Here is a 27159-nt window from a genome sequence, read left to right as displayed (position 1 = left end):
TTGCCTACCTCATGTAATTTAATACATTTTCTTTTCTCACAGTGGTTGCCTGGAAGAGATCGCTCGAAAGCGATAAGGCCGCCAGTTGCCTTTCCTTTACTTGTAATTTTGTTAAATTTTTATATCATAATGCAACAAAGTGTAAATAAATAAATATATTTTAAATTTATCGCTTATTTTATACATACTAATAATTATTGCTACATTTTAGACATATTTGGAAAAATATCACGATATGACAAAATTCCTTTTGAATGTTTAGTTTTATCCTCATTTAATAAGCATATCTCGCATTTAATAAACTAATTTAGAAGTAGTTCATTAATAAATTAATGATACTGATTGATATTGTAACATACTGTTAATTTTCATTTAGGAGGAAATATTTATCGGGACAAGCCATGATTAATATTCACGTAATGGTCATTTTGTTGCTGGTAAGTTAATTATTAATTAGTAGTGGTTATTAAGTTCCTCATAGAAATATTAATTAATAGAGATATATTTATATGACTTTAATTCGTAGAGCTTCAAACAGAGTTTTGGACTTGAAGTAAACATAACAAAAAAAACCCCTAACTCGGAAGGTACACTTTATAGTGTACATTTCGAAAGACAGTTACAGTTCACGATTCCCGATGAATGTGCCAAGCTCGATTTTTGTGAGGTAATTCCCGATTTTCCGGATGATGAAATTTCAGAATTAATCGATTTACTGGTAAGTTAATACAGCCATTTAATTAATTTAAGCAAGTCGAATGACACGAAAATCTGTCGTTATGACAATAAGATATTCCTACAAAAAGGCTATCTATCGACTATATGTGTATAGTCATTAAATTGAACGTAAACAAATAAAAACGCCTTTAACTTTTAATTGAAAAAAGTGAAACGTTTTACAAAGCGAACTTGGAATAAGGTGGGAACTGACCAAAGTTACGAAGTTACAAAGTTAAGAAAGGCAAATTCAAAGTTAGAACGATATGTCAATGTGACGTTCTATATAGTGAGAATGCATCAACGAAGTCCGTATTTCGCGTGTACATGTTTTTGACCAATGTAATACCAGTAATAAAACAAAACGCACCATCTTTTGTGTTACATTCTCATGTTCTCTTTTAACAACATAAATTGAGATTTTGTTTTAGATTGCTGATAATATCCATTTCAATCAAGATCGTGAAAGTATATTTGATGGACAAGACGGTAAAGAAATTAATCTGTGCCGTTCGAAATCAACTGTAAGGGATTATATTATTTTTGTATTAAGTATGAATAGATAATAAAATCAGTTTGTCCCTTAATCATCGACGAAATATTAAAGTATTTCAACTTTAGCTTAACTTAATGGCGCGTCTAAACGGACCATGTATTGCTGCAATTGATGGCTGCACTGTTGGCAACTAATTGTCCGGCCATTAGAAAAATATTTTAATGCAGTTGATGGCCGAACAATCTAAAGCTGGGCCACGTGTTGCAATATGTCTGCAATAGTATGGCCCATGATGCAGACTCATAAACGGGCCACACAAACCGGCAACAATGGCTGACGAAATCACACTGATCGCAGCAGCTTATATTGTTATAAAAAAGAAATAGAAAAAGAAGAGATTGTGGATTCGACCTTACTTTAATAGGCGTGAAACTGTAGACAATTTGAGTCTTGAATTTTAATTAATATTTAATTTAACGTCAAAATGCAGCTGATCGCAAAACACAGAATATAGCAACAGGCACACTTCACTCATAGCAAACGTCATGTCGCGTAGAAAAGGATACACTGTGCAATAACAAAGAGAGTGACTGAAACAACAATAGAACTGGCTGTGCAATATTGCAGTTGAATTCGATAGCCTAGCGATCGTCCGGCCACCCATCGGGGCAATATCGGCCATATGTGGCTATACAAAACATGTTTGGCTATATAGCCGGGACATTACTGCAATATTGCATAGTGTGGCTGCTATTGTTTGCGATGTTGCCGGCCACAGTGCTGCAGCCATCAATTGCAGCAAAACATGGCCCGTTTAGACGCGCCATAACTTCATGAATTTTTAGTAGTTTAATATTTTTTAATGCTTTTAGATTATTATGATTTATAACATTATCGTTAGTAGTTAGTTTATTAGAGGTGTCATTCCTATATTATTCATATTTCGTAATGCCCGAGTTTCACGAGGCTAGTTTTTAAGCTAGGATAGCAAACTAGTTCCTACTTCTGGCTTCGTGTAGATAAAACTAGCTTCATTTCTGAGCTAGTAAGCTAGTTTACAAGCCAGGATAGTGTTGAATAGGATGGAGTTCTATTTTTTTAGGATAGTAGCGCCCCCCACCACAGATTTTACTATACTGGCTTGTGTACTAGCTTCATGTGCCGGCGAAGCTAGTTTTCAGTTGGCTAGTAAGCAGGAACCACGCGTTTTGTTTATTTTTTGTCACCGCGACGTGTTTTTGAGATATTTATATTGCAACTCGATAAATGTGACTGAGCCCCCTGTATAGCAACAGGATGCCGGAAGAAAGGAAATCAAGTGTGATCTCCAGTTTTACTTTTGCTGTTAGGGTCTGTCTCATAATAGTATGCATTCGTTGTATTTTTGGCGTTAGAAGACTCAACAGAATATCAAACAAAACAGGCGTTATTCGCAAAATACTCTTATACTCGTCTTAATCTTCATTGCGAAATTCTTCCAATAGTAAAGCAGATGATCCACGTTCATCTCTTCTTAAAATTCACGGTCTTGTCCACACCCGTTTTTGTAACTCTTCCTCTAATTCGTCTAGCGCGAATTGGCACAGTTTACGAAGTAACTAATTGTAGACGTGTAGTCACCTCAGACACTGCAATAATACTACCTTAATTAAAATAATCCTAGCCGGATAGCAAGCCAGGACAGTACTAGCTTGCTATCCTAGCTTGTGAAACCCTCGTGTATCCCGGGCATAAAGGATAAAACGGGGCATCTTGATTTACGTCTATCTGTGGCTGTTATAGTCTACCAGAGACAATAGTCGAAAGTGTGTGCTTGGCATAGATGCAGAAAGACAAGTAGTCTTTAGGAAAAAAGACCAAGATTATTATAATTCAGACGACAATATAGGAGTTATATGTTTAGTTTCTCCAACCGAAGGCAGTGAAGGTCGATGATGAATGGCATCTAGTCTTAAACTCTAAAAACAACATGGTTCAATCGTTCAAAGGAGAAAAATGTATGTAAGTATATTTCTATTTATTTATATAAAATTCTCGTTTGACGGTGTTTGTAACTAAACTCCTACGAAATGGCTCAACCGATTCGTCCGACCCAACCGAGTCTGCGAATCGGACATCTATTTTCCATCCCTCTTAATCTTAAGGGTTGCGCTAAAATGCTGATAATATACTAAAGAATACGTCCCGAGACTTAGGGTAAGATGCAGAAACGAGACTGCCCTAAATCTGAATTCCGTGCGTCATAAATTTTTGCATTTTCAGTAACTCTAGGACCTCTTAGTAACAATTAGGTTGAAACAAGAGTGGCGCTACAACCTCGGTTTTACATCTTTTGCGATAGATTACCTACTATTTGTTTCGTGATCATTTTGTAAAGGCAAGTAGGTGTTCAGCCATCTGCGTTGGTCATTAGTATGACTTCAAATAATATATCTACACAGGATACATGTACATATGAATATAAAATATGTATCGACGACGACGATATTTTTGACATACGAGTCGCATCATATTCAGTCACACAGAGGGGATCTGAAGTCCCCAGAACTGTCTGGACGTCTTTAGTTGTTACGGTGTTTTAATAGGCACAAATTTTAAGTTTCATATAAGTTAATTCATATATATATATTCATATTCATTAATATAAGTTCATTTTAAGTTTTGACAGTCAAAAAATTATAGCTATTAACTAATTGTTGCAAATAGCGGTAATTAATTATCTATCATTTAGAAACCTTTACGTCACCTACACGTAATATAGACAGTAATGGCCTACGTAGTCGGTCCCAAAGTTCTGTCATAAATGGAAATAATGATAAAAACAAAAGTACTGATCAGTTTTTAATGAGTCATATATCAATTCATAGTACATTAATTAAGGAATAGAAATAGCATAAAAATATTCGAAATGACCTCCCTTATTTTTAATACAGGCCCTTAAGCACCGCGGCCAGTTGTCTATCGCAGCACGCACCATATTCATGTCGATTTCAGTCACTGATTTTTTTAAAGATGACTTCAGACTCTCCAAATTTTTATGGGGTGTATCACAGACCTTCCTCTCTAAGACCTGCCAAAATTTATAGTCCAAAGAGTTAAGGTCCGGACTGGAGGAAGGCCAATCCGCATGTCTAATTAAGTCGATGTTTTGACGCTCAAACCAGGCTTTAGTGGTCTTGGCTTTGTATGCAGGCGCAGAGTCCTGCTGGAACACGAAGTGATGTCCCGCAAATAGGGTGCTGGACAGGTCTTTGACAAGGCGATCCAAAACCGTCTTTTGGTACACTTTAGCACTGGTTTTGACCCAAACCTGAAAAATGTACCTCAGTTAGCCCGTAATAGGACACTCCCAACCAGACCATTACTGGTGATGGATGATGTCCATGTTGCACCCTTGGAACTTTATTTTCAGCTTCTTCAGAACTCCTAGCGTACACTGTATCATTCTGTTTATTGTACTTCTCTTCAATATCGAGAATTTTTCGTCCGTAAAGAGGATATCACTGTGTCGGTTTTTCGCGTACCGCTTAAGCAACACACGCAATCTCTTAAGCTTTATTGCTTTAAGACGAGCATTAAGTAAGTTCCCATTCTTTTTTTGTATGCTCGTAGACCAAGATCTTCATTTAAAACCTTTTTTATTGTTATCCTACTGACACCCATCTGCAAAGCCATCAACTTCTGTTTTCGGGCAGGATTTCTTGCTATCCGCGCCTTGATAGCTTTGATTACTGCTGGTGTTCTAGCGGAGCGTGGCCGGCCAGTTCTTTTCTTGTCCTCAACACTGGAGACTTCAAGGTACATATCAATAGTACCGTCCACAAACCTAAGCGTTATATTCAAATTTTTGAGCAACTTGAAAATGGTACTCGGCGAGTGCCCACAGCGGTGCAACACAATAACAAGTATTCGGTCTTCATTCAATGTCCACTGCATCGTGAAAAATTACGGAAAGTTATTGTTTTTTGTTTTAAAACAATAGTCAAACATTCCAAAATAGAATGCAATAACTTTTTTATAAAATCCTGCTCGAAATTTAGAAATAATGTGCCAGTGACAGAACTTTGGGACCAACTACGTACAGGAAATGTTAATAAAGCACAGACCGTGCCTGGAACGGTTCTGCGAAAAAATTATTAAATATATAAAGGCGGCAAACAAAACTGAAAGAGCGGGTCTCGCGAGGAATTACGCCCCGGTTCGCAATATTGTAAATAAAAATATTACCGATGTAGCCGGGGCGTATTTCAAGAGACGTGTAACACATTCGTGAACTATCTAGTTAATTAAAATTAATATAATGTAACTAGTTTTTTAGAAAAATTAAAAAAAAAGTCCCTGAACACAATGGCAGGGGCAGTAGAGTATTGACAATAATAAAAAAAACACGTAATATAATAAAATCCGCAGACATATTCAATTATTAATTTAAAAGAAAATTAAAAGTCTTATGGTAGTTCTTAGTCTTAAAAACATTTTTACAAAATTTAAATGTAAGTCGGTGCAATTCGCCGATAATGCTCAAGATTCCCACACAAAAAATATCGTTACTTTATATATCGTTTGTGATGTTACATATTGGTCAGCGATGTACATAGTGTTATCTGTTTTCAGGGACGGACTAAAAGCTCCTTGCTCAGAGTTGATAAAATTCAATAGAGGCTTTACGGGACACTGTGTCCAAAAGTATATGGAACGACGTGTAATCGTGCTTAGTACAAACTATGAGGAAGTCATTGCGTTGCCTCAACCAGTACCAAGTTGTTGTTCCTGCATGGCTTTCTTACAATGAATACGCCTTTGACTTTATAAACGTCCCCGTTTCGTATGACATGGTTTCGGCATTCTCCATTTTACTTCATGTCGGATATAACGCTTGTTAACAAGTTTTAGAGATTTGAACGTAAAAACCACGGTTTGATATGGATAATATTCACTATGTTATATGTATAGAAAAAAATAAAATGTTTGCTCATGAAATTGAGATTAATTCCAGTAATTCATCTTATTTATATTTCTTACGTACAATATCTCATATGTCATATCTGCATATCATCATGCGTTGCAACTTTGCAACATTCATTGCTATGCGGACGACAGCACTGAGGATACTCTTAACACGGACCGTGCAGGTATTTCTCGGGCAGTTGTCGATGAGCACCAGAACAAACTTGTGTCTGAAGTTTCGAACTGGGGTAGACTAAATCTAGTCCATTTAACCCCAAGAAGACACAAGTTAGTGCGTTTTCCGCTAAAAAAACACCCTTTATCGCTACTTCTCTCTTCGAAGACAACTCTCCTTAAAGCCTCAGGTAGCATCGGAATACTGGGTGTTGACATATCGAATAATGTTCAGTTTCGCGGTCATTTCGTAGGGAAAGCTAAATAAGCCTCTAAGAAGTTTGGTGTGCTCAGCAAGGCGAGCCGGTACTATTGAAAATCCGGGCCACCGCTGGCAAATCTTTAAACACAAATTCGGCCCCACACGGAGTACTGTTCTCACCTCTATGAGCAGGAGCTCCCCAGTACCAGCACCTTCCGCTTGACCGTATTCAACAAAAAGCGATTCGAATCGTTGACGACCAATGAATTTCCGAACGGCTTGATCCCTTGGCGTTGCGTAGAGATATGGGGTCTCTGCGTCTTCTACCGCATTTACCAGCTGCCCACTGAAGTATTTCCGAACCAATTCGACTTAGTGTCCTTCAAGAAAAGAGCGTACCAATTCTTAAAAGGCCGGCAACGCACTTGCGAGCTTTCTGGCAGTGTGAGTGTCCATGGGCGGCACATATTACTTACCATTAGGTGAGTCTCCTGTCCGTTTAAAAAAACCCGCACCTGTAAGCCAGCTACTGGTTGTACAGGAAAGTGAGCTTCTCGTTTCAAAGGCGAAGTCACATTTGGGTAGCAGAACCAGCGGAACTAAGCAAGAGGCATGATATCATCGATTCAAAAGAAATGGGCACTGCCAACGGGTGGAACGCCATCTGCCATTATTATTTAATCTGAATGTGATTGATACAAAGACCAAGAGAATTTTTGCCGGTATTTTATTCATTAGCGCGTTGTCATAGGTATGACTAATTAGTGTAGGTACACTAAATACCTAATTGAGAGTAATCCGTATAAAATATAGTTTCAAAAAACTTGTAAATGATCATTAATTTATTAAACAATCCATAATTACAAATTTTATCATTTAAATCCGCACCAACAAGGCCACACAAGAAAAAAAGAAACAAGTTACATAACTAGAACCAGTGTGTGGCTTCGATAATACGTACCTACGGACGGCGTGTATAACATAATTTATTATTAATTCAGGCCTAATTAATAAGTTTACATAAATTAAAAATAACAAAAAGACACCAAATATTACAGAGACAAAAATAACAAAAGAAAAGAATCGAGTGCTAACAGAATGTGCTTCTTTAACATGTGAGGTACAAAAATATATACAGGTCGTTCGGGCCCTGCGGTATTCTAGCTATTTCGTTTAGTTGAACCTAAAAGCCTAGGTTAGAGCGCTTAGTATAGATAAAAAAAATGTAAATGTCTCCACTACTGTCTACTAGATATGGGTATTTCTGTACCATGCAACTGGATGATATGGCTTAAATAAATCTGACATATAATAATCAACCAGCGAGCAACTAAGCCAAATATCTTTTTTTTCATAATTCATTAACAAAATTTACCCATGTAACAAATATAAAATTTCCAACAGCTTACTTATGCCAAAAAATTTCCATCTCAAAATCAGGTTTATTTCTTCTTAATTTAACTAACATCAAAAGAAATTGATTCACTCTCCACGTGGTCTTGTCTGCCCCACCCCTAGAGTGTATAATATAAAAAATCGGAGGCGCGGAGGAAGAGCAGCCCCCACCCGCTGTAACAAAGCACAGGCATTATGTAAGGCGTAGCGGCTAACTAAGGCGACCAGCCTTTAGTCAAAAAAGCCAAAGCTGCAGAGGCTTGAATAAAATTAGTGTTGCCCAAAATCGGTCTTGGTCTTGCAGTCTTGGTCTTGTTCTTGCACTTTTGCAAGACCAAGACCAATACCAAGACCGCCTTATTGTAGCAAGACCAATACCAAGACTGAAGCCTGCAAGACTTGAGCAAGACAATACTTAAACCTGCAAGACTCTTGCGTCTTGCAGTTAAGTCAAACTGAGATTTGGGCATTATTAAGTAGGTATTTGTATTAAATCCCGATTTTGAGAAACGTTCCCCAGTATCAAAACCGTAGGTATCGTCATAACACTAAACTAAGGGCTGCAGTTGTATCTGCAGTTGGCAACGTGCCGCTCGTCTGAAAGAACCCTGAAAGGTATTGTATTGATTAGGTAGGTAAGTACTTATTATATTTCAACTATTTATTAAGTAGGTAGCGTGTTAATACTCACAAATCTGTTCCCATCATCCCATGTGATGTAAATGTACCTAGAATAACTTTCTAGCAAAGTTCATACCTTGTTGATCTACCACAGATCTGCCAGCGTTGCCAGATTTTTTATTGTCAAGGCGGGATTTTGGAACTTTTTCAGTTAAAAAAGTGGGAATCTCTCGTCAATAGCGGGACATAGTAACTAAAGGTGATATTTTAAATCAGAGTTACCCTATCGTTAAACACTTGTCTTCTTAATAAAAAAAAAAAAATAAACAAAACAAAACTAAACCAAAAAAAGTATTCATATCATTAGACAAATGGCGTTTCAAATAATTGTCAGAAATCTGAGGAATGAGTATATGATATACCTGGTATCTTTTTTTGGTAGCTGTTAAAAGAGCTGGTGCAATTTCTGAGCATGGCAGTGGTGTCTTGAGTAACCCCAAAAAGCGGGAAAAATGTCCCGCGCGGGGCATTTCATGTTCATTAAAAAATCGGGACGTATGGCAACGCTGGTATCTACCTATAATAATATATTATGCTTGTTTATGTCTAATGTGCAGATTTTACGTTAGTACTCGTAGGTTGGTATGTGCTTAAAATTATAGCCAACAAAATTATATAAACATTATGTAGGTAGCTACTTATGTTTCAAAGTTTATATTATTCTTCTATTCAGAAAAATTTAAAACTAACAAGCTAGCGAGTCGAGTAGGTCTAGTAACAGTTTCTACGGCAGCCAATGTTATGGTACAGACGCCAGCACATTGAGCTCCTACAATCTGTCAAATTTCTTTAACAGATTTTCAACTTTATCGCTAGAGTATTAAGGTTCAAGGTTAATTGGGAAAATGTGACGTTCTGCGAATAAACTGTTGGTCGGTCGGTGTATTATATACCTAATTATTTGATAATTTACCGACAAAGACGCCGCGGTTTGCAACAAGTGTATCACAGCATTTGACACTGTTTGAGCGCCGCATTTGCCGACAAAGAGTACGGACAGAGGCACACAAAATTGTTACCTATTTTGGTAGGGTTGGTATAGGGGGATAAAATTAAATGTCTCAGCAGTAGGTAGGTATAAATTGAATGCTCTGAGTTTCTTGTACAAATACATTCTCACACTGGCTGTCCGGCGAGATCATAATTAATAACTAAGTAGGTATTGCATCTATTGAATTTCGAATATTTTAATTTCGAAATAATCATTGTTAATATCGGTAAATGATAGATAGTGAGTGATATACCTAGGTACTAAAATGTGAGCAGCAAGATTGAAAATTGTATATGCCATGTCAGTGCTTTCCATAAGTTTATTTTAAAAAAAGCTCTTAAGTAAGATTTAGAGTTCACTATTACACACAACAAATTATGAAAAATATATTTAGACTGAGTACTTAGGGAATTAGTAGAAAAAATATTCTATCGTAGATACCTAGTTAAAACGTTGTGTTTACTTAATTTTATTTTTCTGTGCTAATGCCAGCATTGACAACCCTACCAAAATAGGTAAAAATTTAGTCCGCCTTAGTCCTAGACTTTGTGTTGCCGCCGTCGCGTCGCTTTCATGTCAAAGGTCGCCGCCACTGCCCATGTTCCAAAGAATAAAATAGGTTTCCGGGTGCTCAGAACGGACGCCAATAGATTATGTTGTCCTCGCAAGGAAGATTGTAGTCGTAAGCATATTATAAAAAAAATTGTAATAACAATATACCTAGTTTATATTATTATTATACCTTTTTAAAGGACATTGCACTGCAAATTTGGAAGTGGGTTAATTTAAACAAACTTGAAACGTGGAAAAACTCCAAATATGAGTGACGTCGTGGGTTTTGTTTTAAAATCACACACTTCCAAAAATCGAGATTTAAAGTGTCGGTTTATCAACTTCTATCGTACCTACATGACGTGAGGCATGACCTAACGGAACATGCCTAGTTCCAATAAAAAAGGAACGTGATAAACAATATTATTTGCATTTATTATCTGCACTATATTTTTGCGTAGGCACAAAACCTATCTGATTCTGATTCTGATACTTCTGTTTTTTAATCTTTCAAAGATTTATTCTATCTATCAAAGAACGCCGCATTTTTCTTTGTCGGTCTTCGGCTTGTGCTTATAAATATGAGTTTTTAAATAATTTTCAGTCATTTCCAATTGAGTTCCGCTTCGAGTCTATCTTATTTATTGTTCTCGCCGATTTACCTAGCTAGATACTCTAAATCCTTATTACTTTCGGAGTGAATGTTTACAATTTGACATGAGTGACGAAGATTCAAATAGCTCTAGTCGGAGTAGTGAGAGTTGCAGAATTAGATCTAAAAGACTTAAAAGCAAATATGACGAGTTTTTCGAAATAACTCATGCGTCCCAAATTGGTATGTGTAAATTGTGCCAACATAAGAAAGTCGAAATAAAAATGAAAAACAGAAACACTTCAGGCTTAAGAAAGCATCTAGTATCTTTTCACGGGAAGGAATCGCAAATATTTGTTCCTGTAAGAAAACCAACATTAAGTCAAAGTCAAAGTGGAGATATCACAAGGTTTTTAACAACCACTGCAATAAGTAGACAGGTAAGAAAAAAATATGTTACGTAAATACTAGGTACCCAATTAATAATTACAGTAATTTCCAGAGTAAAGTACCTAGCTGTTTCTCGTAGGTACTTTATTTTTGTAAATTTATGAAAAAAAAAACAATGCAAATTAGGGTGTTTCATAAATACCTACTTTACTTTTTATAGTTTAAATTTTTTTTTATAAATTATTTAGTAGTACGTAGTCCTCAGCGTGGCAATTATGGGCAACTACACCCCGAATGGGAAGCCTTTGTCCAGCAGTGGACGTTCTAGTAGTTCGTAGTTATTAAATTTTTTTACGATTTTAATCTCTATTTCTACAAACGGGTGTTTGTATAGGTATGAGGTATCCTTGTATTACGTGTTACAGAAAGGGTAGGTAGGTATCTGGTTTAGAATCTGCATTCATTTGAACCGTGAGCTAAATAAAGTACTCTACTTAAGCAGGTACATAGTTACTTAATTACTGAGGCAGCCGCGGCACTACTTAAGTTTATTTTACTACAAACAAAAAACAATTTCCCAAGCTACAAAACCTACTTCGATTTTGTACTAACTAATATGTGTTCAATTATTTGTTATTTTGTGGCATCAAACTATCAATATAATAATAAAAATACCAGAAAAACAAATGTTATACGGAGTTGTTTCTTGGATGAATATATGTCCCCGTAGAGCGAAAATTCATTAAGTCCAAAAAACCTGTTTTGAGATAATGAGGGTTAAAGTTTTGAAAAATATAAATTGCCATAACTTTAGCATGTCATGCCATATTTTAATGTTTTTAGTTTCATTTTGAAGGAAATCAAATTAAGTTAAAATGTTAGCTACCCAAAGTGATGATTAAGTTATTACTGAGAAAACCTAAAAAAAAAACCAATTAGTTATTTGTTCTCTGTAGAATATCCGATGTAGTTATGAATTAGTTAATATTTGCCCCTAGTTAGTGATTTTTCACTCAGATCGAGTTTATTTTTATGTTATATGTACTTGATTTGGGTAATTTACGACTAACTGGTAGATATACAAAATATACATAATGAAAAAAAACTTAAGAGTTAAAAGACATTTTGTTTTATAATAGTATAAAATCTAACTACTTTTATATAAAAAAAATCTTCTACACTTCCTATGAATTAAAAATGTTAATATAAAAGTAACTTAGGTAATCTTTTATTTTATAAGCTATGTAAGTTTTTGATAAATAAAAAAATAGTTAACATGATTTCGTAATTTCTCTTATTTTCTATTAGGACCAAAGAATAGATTTATTTAATTTTCACTTTTTGTAAATCGGAAACTAGGATACCTACAAAATTGACGGTTAGACAGTTAAATAGGGGAAAAAACTATAGTTTTATTGGCATTGTTAACTCGATTTGGGCATTTTTCAACCTAATGTGTTTTCGCTCTACGGGGACGATTATTAATTGATTGACACTATTTGACACCGATCAGCTGACGTAGGTACCTATGTAATGAATGATTTGTGTACGTATAGACTTACAAACATTAATAATTATGTAGGTAATTATAGGTATTGAAAAATGTTGCCTTATTGGTTTCTTATCACTTATCACCATAGGAATCCGTGCCTTTGATATGTATGTACATTAAGTATATCCTTTCCGTAACACGATTATAATACAGATTATAGGTATACCTAGGATACCTAGATATAGGTACAGACCTATACCTAGGTAATTTATTCAAATGCGAAGCTAGTTTAGGTATAGTTTAGGTTTTCTAGTACCTATATTATATTTTTATAGATATCATGCTATGTTCATAGTTTTAAATTTTAATAGGTACCTATTATTACTATTATTAACACATATTTTAATATTTTATTTCAGTCAGTATCTGAAAACCGAAGTGACAACTTCATGACAGCTACAGTTGATTGGATTGTAAAAAAATATCTTCCTTTCTCATTTTTCGATGATGAAGATACACAGGAATATTTTCGATCGATATGCCCGAATACGATATTTCCTAAAAGGTCGACACTAAGAAGGAAAGTTAAAGAGCGATTTGAAGAACTACAATCGAATGTTAAAAATCGACTACAACAATATTCATGTAAAATGTCATTTACCATTGATGGATGGACGTCCATTGCTGGTAGGAGTTACTACGGGGTCACAATTCATTTTATAGACAATGACTGGAAGTATCGATCTGTAGTCCTTGATTTTATACCATCGCGCGGTCGACATACTGGGTTAGATATTGCAACGATTTTCCACGAATGTTTATTGGAATATGGCATAATTAATAAAATACAGGGTATCACGGTGGACAACGCAACTGCAAATACCAAATTTATGTGTGAACTTGGCAAACAACTGCTGCATTTTGATTCAGACAATCAACATTTCCGGTGCTTTGCTCACATTTTGAACCTTGGTGTACAAGATTTACTAAAGACCTTAGCTTTACACATTGAAACTGACAATAAAGAACAAGAACAGCAGTATGAAGACTATGAAGACGAAACTGAGGAAGATGAAGAATATGTGCCAAATATTGCTGACTCACGTACAGGTATTACAAAATTACGCAGTATTTCCAGTAAAATAAAAAGAAGCGAGATATTGAAGAGGAAGTTCCAGTCTGCTTGTGAAGCAGTTGGCGTGCCATCAAATCTCAATCCTATACTCGACTGTCCAACAAGATGGAATTCCACACATGATATGATTGGATTTGGTTTAAAAGTGAGACCTGGCATTAACATATTATGCGTTTCAGTAACCGAATTGAATGATTTTCAAATCACAGAAACGGAATGGCAAATACTCGAAAAAATACATAAGTTTTTAATAAACTTTAAACTTTTATCAACGAAACTTGGTGGAGAAAAATATGTTACATTACCGCTAGTCATTGTATCATTCAATCTATTGCTTGATAAAATTGAATCAATGGTAAAACAATTAGATGAGAAACCAAATCGAACTGAAGTGGATGAAAGGCTCATTTTAGGTTTCCAAGCAGCCCGAGATAAAATGCTTAAACATTATAAGAAGAGCAACTGGATTTACTGTACCACTTTAATTTTAGACCCAAGGCACAAAGCTCAGACTTTTGATATTACATTATGGGGCCAGCAAATTAAAACAGAAAGCCTGCACAAATTTAATGAACTTTATAAAGAATATAAAAGTCTACACGTACAGCAACACTCGGTGTCTAAATCTCCAGAATTACCAAGAAATGAAAACAAAGTATGTGAGGATGAGGAATATGAAGATGTAATAGACTTTGAGAAACTGTATGCATGTCCCTCTACGTCGTCATCTGGATCTTGTCTTCAAGGCTTAGTTTCTGACGAGTTGGAGGAGTATCTAAGTAAACCGAGAGCCGCCAGCTCGGAAGACATTTTAGAGTGGTGGAGGACGCATGAGACGGAATATCCGATTTTATCCAAGATGGCTCGTGATTTTCTTTCGATACCTGCAACTTCAGTACCTGCTGAGAGATTATTTTCTAAAGCATCGCTAGTAATTAGAAAACATAGAAATAGATTAAGTGATGAATCAGCGAGGTGGTTACTTTGTATTAATTCTTGGTCAAAAGAATTAATATAAAGTAACCAATTTTTTTTAATTCGAAAACAACCATATTCATATTTAGTTTTAGCCACACAACAAAAACCTCTCGGGGTTTATATCTGCATGTTGGCGAGCCGTTCATATCATTTCTTTACCAATTTATAGGTAGATACAATAATACATAGGTATTTACATAGGTACATTAGGAGAATTTTTGTGTAAGGAAACGCTTTGACTTGTACTTATAACTTTTTGAACTCGTTTTGTATAACGTTTGCAAGTCTAATGGAAGTTAATTATGTCGATGCTATTCTGTACTGTACTGCAATTTTTTTATTTAAATAAATGTTAAATTGCATAGATTGTCTTTATTCTACAACTCTTCCATCCCATTCCATTAAACAAATTAATTATTATTAGTTAGTAAATCATCGCTGAAGACAATAGTCTTTACTAAATAATTAAATAAATTTACTAAATAAATAAAACTAATTTAAACTAACGTGTTCAATAAATAGCAATAGGCTAATAGGTATTTGTAAGTCTCGCAAGACTTGCAAGACTCTTGCTGCAAGACCAATACCAAGACCAAGACTGAGAGCGCAATACCAAGACCAAGATCAAGACCAGGTGTATTGTCGCAAGACAATACCAAGACTGGGCTAAGTCTCGTCTTGGTCTTGCATTTGGGCAACACTAAATAAAATGCCTGTGCTTTGGTACGCAAGGGTGTAGGAGCTGCATTTCCCGTAGCGCCGGAGCTATCCAAAAAGTCTATTATTATTATTGTTCGGTTAGGTTAGGTTAGTTTATTAATATTTGTTTTTTTAAATAACTGTTACCTCAATACCTCTTCAAAGCAAGCATCGGATCTATTCGATGTATCGCATTGTAAACATCGATTATCTTATTTTTAATATTAAAATACCGTACAATAAATAATAGTTTAAAAAAACTAAAAAACACGCTTTTAAAGCACATCAAACTTAAAAGTGAAAAATAATTCCTAATTTAGGCTGAAAATGGTAATGAACAAAAAATACTGGTATTATTGTGAAAAAGCGTGGTGCGCTTTGTGCCATATTTTTCGTCTATCGAGCAACCCAAAAAATAAAATCCAAAGAAAAGGTATAAATAATAGTATATATAAACAGACATGTAAAATCTCAACTTAAGGTTAATTGACTCACAATTAATATAATAAATAAATAATTATCTACACAGGATACATGTACATTGTACATATGAATATAAAATAGGTATCGACGACGACGATATTTTTGACATACGAGTCACACCACATTCAGTCACACAGATGGGATCTTACTTAAGTCTCCAGAACTGTATTGCCGTCTTTAGTTGTTACGGTGTTTTTATTTCAGTGGCGTAACAATAGGGTGGCAGGGCTGGCAAAATGCCACGGGCCCCCGACCCAAAAGGGCCCCTGGCCAAGAGATATTATGTTCTATGGATGAATGTGAAGTCTCCAATACGCATTGGGCTAACGTGGGGACTACAGACCATTCCCTCTCGCCTAAGAGAGGAAGCCTATTAGTGGGATGTATACAACGTGTAATTTAGTACGCTGAAAATCTCGAAGTTTATTAAAATTAAACTAAGTAGGGACGATTTTACTGATAGGGGGGCCCCATCAAAAGAAGACTTGCCACGGGCCCCAGATGGTATAGTTACGCCACTGTTTTATATGCACAAATTTTAAGTTTCATCTAAGTAATGTTTTGACAGTCAAACAATTATTTATAGCTATTAATTAATTGTTGCAAATAGCGGTAATTATATAACAATAATTTAGAAATCTTTACGTCACTAATACGTAATACAATTAAATCCACAGACATATTCATTATTCAATTCAATTATTAATTAATGTCTTATGGTAGTTCTTTGTCTTAAAAACATTTTTACAACATTTAAATGTAAGTCGGTGCAATTCGCCGATTATGCTCAAGATTCCCATACAAAAAATATCGTTTGTGATTTTACGTATTGTTCAGCGATGTACTGTGTACATAGTTTTATCTGTTTTCAGGGACGGACTAAAAGCTCCTTGCTCAGAGTTGACAAACTTCAAAAGAGGCTTTACGGGACACTGTGTCCAAAAGTATATGGAACGACGTGTAATCGTGCTTAGTACAAACTATGAGGAAGTCATTGCGTTGCCTCAACCAGTACCAAGTTGTTGTTCCTGCGTGGCTTCCTTACAATGAATACGCCTTTGACTTTACAAACGTCCCCGTTTCATATGACATGGTTTCGGCCTTCTCCATTTTTCTTCATCTCTGATATAACGCTTGTTAACAAGTTTTAGAGAATAGAACGTAAAAACAACGGTTTGATATGAATAATATTCACTATGTTATATTTATGGAAAAAAATAAAATGTTTGCTCATGAAATAGAGTTTAATTCAAGTAATTCATCTTATATATATTTCTTACGTACATTATCTCATATGTCATATCTGCATATCAATGATATGTTGCAACTTGGCAACATTCATTGCTATGCGGACGACAGCACTGAGGATACTCTTAACACGGACCGTGCAGGTATTTCTCGGGCAGTTGTCGATGAGCACCAGAACAAACTTGTCTCTGAAGTTTCGAACTGGGGTAGACTAAATCTAGTCCATTTAACCCCAAGAAGACACAAGTTTGTGCGTTTTCCGCTAAAAAAAACACCCTTTATCGCTACTTCTCTCTTCGAAGACAACTCTCCTTAAAGCCTCAGGTAGCATCGGAATACTGGGTGTTGACATATCGAATAACGTTCAGTTTCGCGGTCATTTCGTAGGGAAAGCTAAATTAGCCTCTAAGTAGTTTGGTGTGCTCAGCAAGGCGAGACGGTACCTATTTCAATCCGGGCCACCGCTGGCAAATCTTTAAACCACAAATTCGGCCCCACACGGAGTACTGTTCTCACCTCTATGGGCAGGAGCTCCCCAGTACCAGCACCTTCCGCTTGACCGTATTCAACAAAGAGCGATTCGAATCGTTGACGACCAATGAATTTCCGAACGGCTTGATCCCTTGGCGTTGCGTAGAGATATGGGGTTTCTACGTCTTCTACGCATTTACCAGCTGCCCACTGAAGTATATCCGAACCAATTCGACTTAGTGTCCTTCAAGAAGAGAGCGTACCAATTCTTAAAAGGCCGGCAACGCACTTGCGAGCTTTCTGGCAGTGTGAGTGTCCATGGGCGGCACATATTACTTAACATTAGGTGAGTCTCCTGTCCGTTTAAAAAAAAAACCCGTACCTGTAAGCCAGCAACTAGTTGTACAGGAAAGTGAGCTTCTCGTTTCGAAGGCTAAGTCACATTTGGGTCAGAGCCAGCGGAACTAAGCAAGAGGCATGATATCATCGATTCAAAAAAAATGGGCACTGCCAACGGGTGGAACGCCATCTGCCATTATTATTTAATCTGAATCTGATTGATACAAAGACCAAGAGAATTTTTGCCGGTATTTTATTCATTAGCGCGTTGTCATAGGTATGACTAATTAGTGTAGGTACACTAAATACCTAATTGAGAGTAATCCGTATAAAATATAGTTTCAAAAAACTTGTAAATGATCATTAATTTATTAAACAATCCATAATTACAAATTTTATCATTTAAATCCGCACCAACAAGGCCACACAAGAAAAAAAGAAACAAGTTACATAACTAGAACCAGTGTGTGGCTTCGATAATACGTACCTACGGACGGCGTGTATAACATAATTTATTATTAATTCAGGCCTAATTAATAAGTTTACATAAATTAAAAATAACAAAAAGACACCAAATATTACAGAGACAAAAATAACAAAAGAAAAGAATCGAGTGCTAACAGAATGTGCTTCTTTAACATGTGAGGTACAAAAATATATACAGGTCGTTCGGGCCCTGCGGTATTCTAGCTATTTCGTTTAGTTGAACCTAAAAGCCTAGGTTAGAGCGCTTAGTATAGATAAAAAAAATGTAAATGTCTCCACTACTGTCTACTAGATATGGGTATTTCTGTACCATGCAACTGGATGATATGGCTTAAATAAATCTGACATATAATAATCAACCAGCGAGCAACTAAGCCAAATATCTTTTTTTTCATAATTCATTAACAAAATTTACCCATGTAACAAATATAAAATTTCCAACAGCTTACTTATGCCAAAAAATTTCCATCTCAAAATCAGGTTTATTTCTTCTTAATTTAACTAACATCAAAAGAAATTGATTCATTACTGTTGAAAGTATCAAAATATAGAAATGGTACAAGTAACGCCATCTAATGACAGTTATGTCAAAATGTATTACTGTGGTCTATTGTATCTGTGAAGTGTTTGAATAAATTAGTCGTTCTTTGTCACTGCAAGTGATTGCGTTTCATTTAAGGTTATGGGCCCAGCGCACCTCTATACTTTTGTTAAAAGTAGTAATTTTGTGTCGGACTTATTGAAGTTATAATTGTATCGATCGTGTTATCCAGTAAGTTAACTAACGAGGATGGCATCGAATTACCTAGTCAACGTGCCCAAACTGAAAGGCAGAGAAAATTACTCAGAATGGGTTTTCGCTGCAGAGAATTTTCTAGTCCTGGAGGATATTGTGCATTGCATCAGGCCAATACCTGGGAAGACGATAGAAGCTGCAGAAGATGCGAAAACAAAGGCAAAGCTTATCATGACTATAGACAGCGCCTTGTACGTGCATATCAAGGAAGTCAAAACATCGTCAGAACTTTGGAACAAGCTTAAGTCATTATTTGATGATTCCGGATTTTCGCGAAGAATATCTCTTTTGCGAAACCTTATTTCAATACGGTTGGAAAACTGTGCTTCCATGCAGGCGTACGTCACGCAGATCATCGAGACAGGTCAAAAGTTGAGCGGGACAGGTTTTAAAATCAGTGACGAGTGGATCGGCTGTCTTTTACTAGCTGGATTGACGGAAAAATTCATGCCGATGATCATGGCCATTGAGCATTCAGGTATCCAAATTACAACGGACGCCATTAGAACAAAGCATCCATCGGAAACGGAAGTGGGTTCTCAATCCAGTAAAATTGGTGGGGCATTTGCAAGTGGCGCGCAGAAGTGGCAACCTAAGAAAAATAAAAATGTGTCAGCCGGTGCGCAAAGTCAAGCTAAGTCAAATGTCAGTGTCAGTGGTGGTGCCAAAAGTCATGTCAAATGTGTAAACAAACGGGTCACTACAAGAATCAATGCCCAAATAATGATAATTCAAGTAATCATTCGAAAGAATTGCAACGTAAACAGAGTAATGCATTCAGTGCAGTGTTTTTGAGTAGCCAATTCAATAAGTACGACTGGTACATCGACTCTGGCGCGAGTATGCACTTGACGGCCACTTAAAAGTGGATAAAGGATGCAACATACCACGATATGCGGGAGATATGTGTTGCAAACAACGAGAAACTTCAAGTATTATGTTCCGGTGACGTAAATATTGTGACGAAAACTGATCAATGTGAATATGAGATACCAGTAAAAAAGATGTTATGTGTGCTCCAGGATTGACAACAAATTTATTGTCAGTAAGCCAATTGATCGAGACTGGTAACAGAGTTCAATTTACGTCAGAAGGCTGTAACGTGTTCAACAGAAATAATGAAATGGTGGCTATGGCTGTGCTCAGTAACGGAGTGTACAAGGTGAGACTTGCTGACAGTGAAGTGACAAGTTTAGCAGTGTCAGGAGATGTCTGGCACAGAAGACTAGGCCATGTCAATAGCACTTATTTAAATAAAATGTCAATTGCTGTGGAAGGAATGGATCTCCAAGAAAAAGTTGACATAAATAAGTCATCTCGTCCTGTATGCTGTGAGGGCAAACAGTGTCGTCTGCCATTCCACAGGTTTGGTACACTCTGACATTTGTGGACCAATGGAGCAGGAATCGTTGGGAGGCTCGAGGTATTTTATCTTGTTCATTGACGACTTCAGCCGAATGATAGCAGTGTACTTCTTAAAGCATAAAAGTGAAGCGCTCAGATGTTTTGCAGAATATAAAGCCAAAGTGGAGAATCAAACGAGCAAGAAAATTAAAATCTTGAGAAGCGATAATGGGTGTGAGTGAGTGAGAATGAAGGTATTATACACCAAAGAAGAAATCCGTACACACCCGAGCAGAATGGTGTATCGGAACGGAATAATCATACTGTGGTGGAAAAAAGCAAGATGCTTATTGTTTGATGCGAAGTTAGGGAAAGAGTTGTGGGCAGAGGCGACACATACTGCTGTGTACCTACAGAATAGAACAGTACTTCCATCATTGAATGATAAGACTCCATATGAAGTCTGTTTTGGTCATAAACCAGATGTGAGCCATCTCAGGATCTTCGGTAGCAGTGTGATGGTACATGTGGCAAAGGCAAGACGTCAGAAATGGGACAAGAAAGCTGAAAAACACATTCTTGTCGGATATCCTGATGGTATCAAAGGATACAGGATATATAATCCAAGGACAAAGTGTATCACAACTAGCCGAGAGGTCATTGTCATGGAAAAGGATAAACATCCAGATATCACTATCCCAATTATTGAGAGTGAGAGAAAGGAAAAATCATGTTCAGTGGGAGACATAGAGGATAAGGAGGCATCAACCTTAGAAAATGTCACCGGTGCGGATGAAACCACAATAACTGATGAAACACTAGGTTTATCGGATGAAGACTATATACAAAGTAATTACGAAGATGCTTCTGATTTGCCGGCACGTCCCAAGTCTACCAGGATAAAGAAAAAGCCAGAAAAGTACAAAGTGACTAATATGTGTGTCCCTGAGGAGTTTGATGATGCCAATGGTTTGTCAATAGAAGAGGCTTTACAAGGAGAAGAAAAGGACCAGTGGTTGTCAGCGGTAAAAGAAGAACTTCAGTGTTTTAAGGACAACGATGCTTGGGAGTTGGTAAATAGGCCTACGAATGGTGAAACTATAGTGAAGTGCAAGTGGGTTCTTAAAAAGAAGGGTGATTCAGAAAATAATGTGCGTTATAGAGCTAGGCTTGTAGCTAAGGGGTGTTCTCAAAAGTAAGGTTATGGGCCCAGGATTTAATTGAAAATCGTAATCATGAGCCTAGTAAGAGTTTCGACGAAAATGATTGTAGAGCCCAAAGCGCCTAAATCGACTATAGATGTTCAGTACCCGCATACATGGTTTGAGACAAACCCTGGATCTAAACCGCCGGTCCCGATCGAATTAGTGACAGAGGATATCAAGATGGCTTGGGGTATGATAAGGAAAGCCATAATAGACAACAAAATAGATATAAGGATTGCATGTAGGTACATTTCTATACTTGTATGGATCCAGTATAACTGATACTTTGCAAGAAGACTGGAATTCATACGGTGTTTCTATCGGGAGATCAGGTGAGGAAATATCTCCCATGTCTATAATTGATCCCAAAACAAAGCTAGTGAAGAGGGATTTTCCAGGGGTTGACAAAGTCAATTCAGATCATGACTCCTGGATGGCCGGAGCAGTCTTAGGGATATACCGGTTGATCAGGACTAGTGCGACTGAGTATAAGAATTCCGTGATCACTAGAATTAATGCTCAGCTGTTATCTCTATGCAAGGAAGCTGGAACAGTCAATGATATGGTTGATATCTATTTGGGTTGGCAGAATGACCGAACCTTTAATGTATAGGTAGCGTCATATGATATGTTCTTTAACAGGTTTCCAAAACATCCATTGGCAAATTTGAGAATCGGTACTACAGGAACCGGGCTTTTGTCGACTACAGCAAAGCTTTCGACTCTTTGGAGCACCCATGCATTTGGAGAGCGCTAAAAAACCAAGGCATTGAAGGGAAATACATTAGACTCATCGGAAATGTGTACAGCCAGTGCTCGGCCAGGGTGAAGCTGGAGATGCTGGGTGAATCATTTCCACTCAAAAAAGGAGTCAGACAGGGAGACCCTCTTTCGCCTAAGCTCTTTACTAGTGTGTTGGAAGAAGTCTTCAGAAACCTACACTGGGAAGATTGCGGTATAAACATAGATGGAGAAAGGATCAACCATTTGAGATTTGCAGGTGACATTGTGCTCATAACTGACAACCCGGGAACACTACAAACTATGATCGAAGAACTGGCAACCAAAAGCAAAGAAGTGGGTTTAACAATGAACAAATCAAAAACAAAAGCCATGACAAACAGAACACCAGATACTATTATCCTAGAGAACGAAAAGCTAGAATATGTGACAACCTACATATACTTGGGACAACTCATCTCCATGACAGAACAAGCCCATCAGGAAATAAAGAGAAGAACCTCAAATGCCTGGAAAAGATTCTGGTCATTAAAACACATCCTAAAGAATAAAGAGTACCCACTAAGAATCAAAAGGAGCATCTTCAACACCTGTATCTTACCTATCCTAACGTACGGCTGCGAAACTTGGACCACTAAGCAAGTCACAAGTCAAAAGCTTGTGACTTGTCAGAGAATTATGGAAAGGAGCATACTAGGTTACACACGGAATGATAGGAAAAGAGCTGTAGATCTCCGAAGGATCACCAAGTGGGAAGATGCAATGACCAGAGCCAAAAGGCTTAAATGGAGATAGACAGGACACCTACTCAGAGGCCAGAGAGCAAAATGGTCGAAAAAAGTCACCCAATGGACACCTCGCTACAACACCAAGCGAAAGAGAGGAAGACCATGTGTGGCAAAGACTTTCCAGGGATAGGAAGGAATGGAAACAGCTGGAGGAGGCCTTTGTGCCACAAAGGCAAGCTATACAAGAGGACAGCTGTGCTTGTTGAACTTTTTTAATATACATTTATATTTTGTTCTCTTGTATTAGTTGAAAAAATAAAGGCTTTGAAGTTGAAGTTGACTACAGGAACACGTCATAGGGATTGTGCAGCTCTTATGTCTTATGGATATATAACATCTCACTTGGGGATGTCTAATTTGACAGATCTAATGGATTGGGTATTCATAGAGCAAGTGGGAACTGATATAGACCGTATGATGACAAGCAAAGATGAGCTGTTAGATTATTTCTCATACTTTCCATATCATGTTGACTTAGGGCTCGTGATGAAGTCTGCTTACTCTGCATCCACAAATCCGCATTTTTTCGAGTGGGTTCATTTGAATGGAGCCATGTTTGTATATTAAAATTGTTGGTAATAGAAAAACTATTGTAGCTCTGTATGTCGATGACATGGAGTGTTGAAAGTATCAAAATATAGAAATGGTACAAGTAACGCCATCTAATGACAGTTATGTCAAAATGTATTACTGTCGTCTATTGTATCTGTGATGTGTTTGAATAAATTAGTCGTTCTTTGTCACTGCAAGTGATTGCGTTTCATTTAAATTACACTGATGTTAATGACATGGCTGCCCCTATAATTTTAATGATATGGCATTGGTAATAATGTAGAGAACATCAAATTAAGTTTAGATATGTCCTCTAAAATCAAAACCAATCTGGCATCTCATAACATATTATCTGAGGATAAAAATCTGAATTAATGTAGTTTGGGTTGATACTCTATTTGGAGTGGATGGAGGTGGGGCTACCCTGATTTCCTGGGCTGGACTGGTCATCAATTTAACTTCAACTTGAATGTTAGGAACCAGAGGCAAAACTTCAATAGTCTCTTCTTGAGGTATAGAAGGAATATTAGTGTCAATCTCTGTTGCAGATGTTGATTGAAATACCAGTTTTTTTCTAGATTCGCGTTTCAAATATCTTTGTTCCCTTGCAATACTTGCTGTGGTAGTGGGTTTCTTCCAGGCAAAAACAGTTGGGATTGCAGTCTTTTTCAAATATTTATGAACTTGAGGTAAACCTAAAATGAATGCATAATAATTAGTGCTTATTAAATATCTATACCATTTACATCATAATTTAAAATTAATTTATGCAAACCTGTAGAAGAGCTTATGCCTTCATAATCGGATTCAATAAAATGTTTCGAACATAACCTCGAATAGTTTATAGCTTTGAAATTACGTCTTTTCAGAGCTTTTTCCCAAAGTCTTCTTATTCGTAAATCCTTAGGGAAACTGTGATTTCCATTATTATTACAACCGATTGCTGCGCAGCGAGGCATTTTTGAAAAAAAAATGTTTTATCTTGTTTTATAATATTAATAATTAAGGGATTTGACGTTTGTTTACATTTGTTAAGAGTCAAGCGTTACCAATTACCTTACCAGTAACCAGCGCTACTAGCGGCAATGTTTGGCAGTTTTGTTCCTCATTTATACTTGGCAGACTGTAGTCTCTAATGTATCTGTGGTATATAAGTATCGGGTTTCATCCACAGATTAAGGTTAAACTTTAAAGTATAAAGTGTTATAGGTCTACCAGGATCTGATGGCAAAAAGGGAAATTGGAGTAAAACGTTTTGATACTTTTTTTCCTTATAGCGGCTGATTCTGTGTGTGATACATGCAAAATATATAAAAATTTATCCAATAAATTTAGATGAAAACTCCAATTACTCTGTTCATGAGTTTATTAATTAATTAAGAACTTGAAAATGGTTCCAAATACTGCACATCCATAAAAAAAGTCTTCAACGTAGTATTTATAATAAACCTTTCCTCCTGCATCTCAATTAACCGATAATGTTCTATGAACTGATTTTCAATTTTTAATACATGTTCACAAGATTTTCGCTATTCAGCGATCCCTATTTGAGAGAAAGAAACAGTGTAAAACTCATTTATCTTGTTTCTGATCAGTTTTAAATAAAAACTATCCAAGTTTATTTGTAGTATAAGAAACCCCTGAAATAAACCAAAGTTTAGTATAAGTACATAATATAATACACACGAAAAATCCCATAAACCAAAGTATCGAGACGTGTCATTCCTACTAATCAGTCAACGCTTGCACATGGCTCAATATCGATGATTGTGTATGTTCTGCATCTTGTTGATCAAGTATTCTTTGATAAACATTGAAAACAATATGTGTTGCTTGCGATCGAAGAGGTTTCTTCGACATTTTTTTTCAACACTTTTTAAAGGAAATTTGGAGCCAAACCAAAAACAATTCCTCGAAATTTCAGTTGACACATGAAATTTTTCTTTTATTGCTATATGAAAATCGCTAATTTTAAAAAAAAAATTTGCTATCACATCCTGGTAGACCTATATCTTTATAGAGTCTAGCTTATAAAAGAAGATAACGAAAAAGCGCGGATTTTATTTTATTATTTTTACATTGATAGTAACTGTATTTCTATAAAATTAAATAAAATACGTATTTAGTCTTTTACTATTGATACTTAAAATGCTAGACTAGGATTGCATGGAAAACTAAAACTTGAAGTATTTATTATAAAACACAACTTTATTCGGAATAATCAGAATCCAAAAAATACAATAAAACGAAATTCGGAAAAAAATATAATAGAAATAAAAATGAGTATATAATTGCATGAAGTATCAAGACAATAAATCGTATAAACCTAAGAAATTCAATTTTTTTTTTAAATTTATTTATTAGCCGGATACAAAGTCCATTGGCTAAGAAATTCAATGACATTCTGTATTGCCATCGGAAAGTTTTTAAATAATTCAATTATCTTCTTTCATTAGCCAGACTTTATAAATTAAATTATAGAACTCTTAATTTAGTCTTTCTAATCTGTAGAATTTATACGCTAGGAAAATGGAAATTAGGAATAATCAAATTGGCCTCAAGGTACCAAGTAGTGCCTTTTTAAAATATACCTACCACATAAAATTTGTCCAATACTTTTAACATAATATGATTGATCTTCATCCCTTTGTTCAATGAATATTGAAAAACATCCAATGTGAATACCTCGTGACAAGATCTGCCTTTCCCGCCCCGAGTCTTCAATTTTACTTTTAATTGAGGAACAGTCTATGTCGAAGACATTATTCAGGAGTTTTCATTTGTTTACATCTTTTAAGATTTACTAAATCGTATCTAAGATTTACTAAAAGATTTACGTAAAGTCGGCCACTGACGATACGTCCATTTAGTAGACTTCCTTTTGGATGCACTCCAAATGGAAATTTATCGAGATACGGTACCATTCACGATACTTCCATTTGGATGCATGGCGTCACTTCGAACTTTGCAATCGTACGGAAAGGAAATAAATAATACTATGGATAACAATACTTTACTGGTGGCAGCAGTTGTGTGTATTTTATTAAAAAGACAAAAAAACCCTAAGAGAAGGTGGATGAAGGATTGGTTGAAACAAAGAAATACTTTTATTTATTTAATAATATAAATACTTTTATATTTTTCTATTACTTCCAACACAAAATCACGCGCGGACAAAGACATAATAAAAAGAAAATTATAACGCATGACAAATACACAGCACATGCACCACCATCGACATCAAAACATAAAATGAAACAAAAAC

At 36.1% G+C, this 27159-nt stretch overlaps 1 protein-coding gene and 1 long non-coding RNA gene across 3 annotated transcripts; one reads left to right on the top strand and one right to left on the bottom strand.

The window, feature by feature from the left end:
• Nucleotides 1-265: 265 nt before the first annotated feature.
• LOC125063400 lies at nucleotides 266-17124 on the top strand. 2 transcript variants are annotated; one of them, XM_047669822.1, is made up of 5 exons: nucleotides 266-437; nucleotides 527-718; nucleotides 1149-1241; nucleotides 3117-3214; nucleotides 16797-17124. In XM_047669822.1, exons 1-5 carry the CDS (start codon nucleotides 402-404, stop codon nucleotides 16972-16974), a joined length of 597 nt encoding a protein of 198 aa, XP_047525778.1. In that variant the 5' UTR covers nucleotides 266-401; the 3' UTR covers nucleotides 16975-17124. The 2 variants fall into 2 exon arrangements, with proteins under 2 accessions (XP_047525778.1, XP_047525777.1); XM_047669821.1 differs by lacking the exon at nucleotides 16797-17124 and adding an exon at nucleotides 5828-6188 and having other exon boundaries at nucleotides 267-437.
• Nucleotides 17125-23961: 6837 nt separating this feature from the next.
• LOC125063697 lies at nucleotides 23962-24951 on the bottom strand. Its single transcript, XR_007119553.1, has 2 exons — nucleotides 24670-24951; nucleotides 23962-24589 (listed from the first exon to the last, which is right to left on the bottom strand). It is a non-coding gene; the product is annotated as an uncharacterized LOC125063697 (long non-coding RNA).
• Between the last annotated feature and the right edge of the window lie 2208 nt (nucleotides 24952-27159).

Source organism: Pieris napi, chromosome 3, assembly GCF_905475465.1.
Source record: "Pieris napi chromosome 3, ilPieNapi1.2, whole genome shotgun sequence".
Classification (NCBI taxonomy): domain Eukaryota; kingdom Metazoa; phylum Arthropoda; class Insecta; order Lepidoptera; family Pieridae; genus Pieris; species Pieris napi.
Note: the sequence above shows the minus strand (reverse complement) of the source record. Positions and strands in the feature narration are given on the sequence as shown.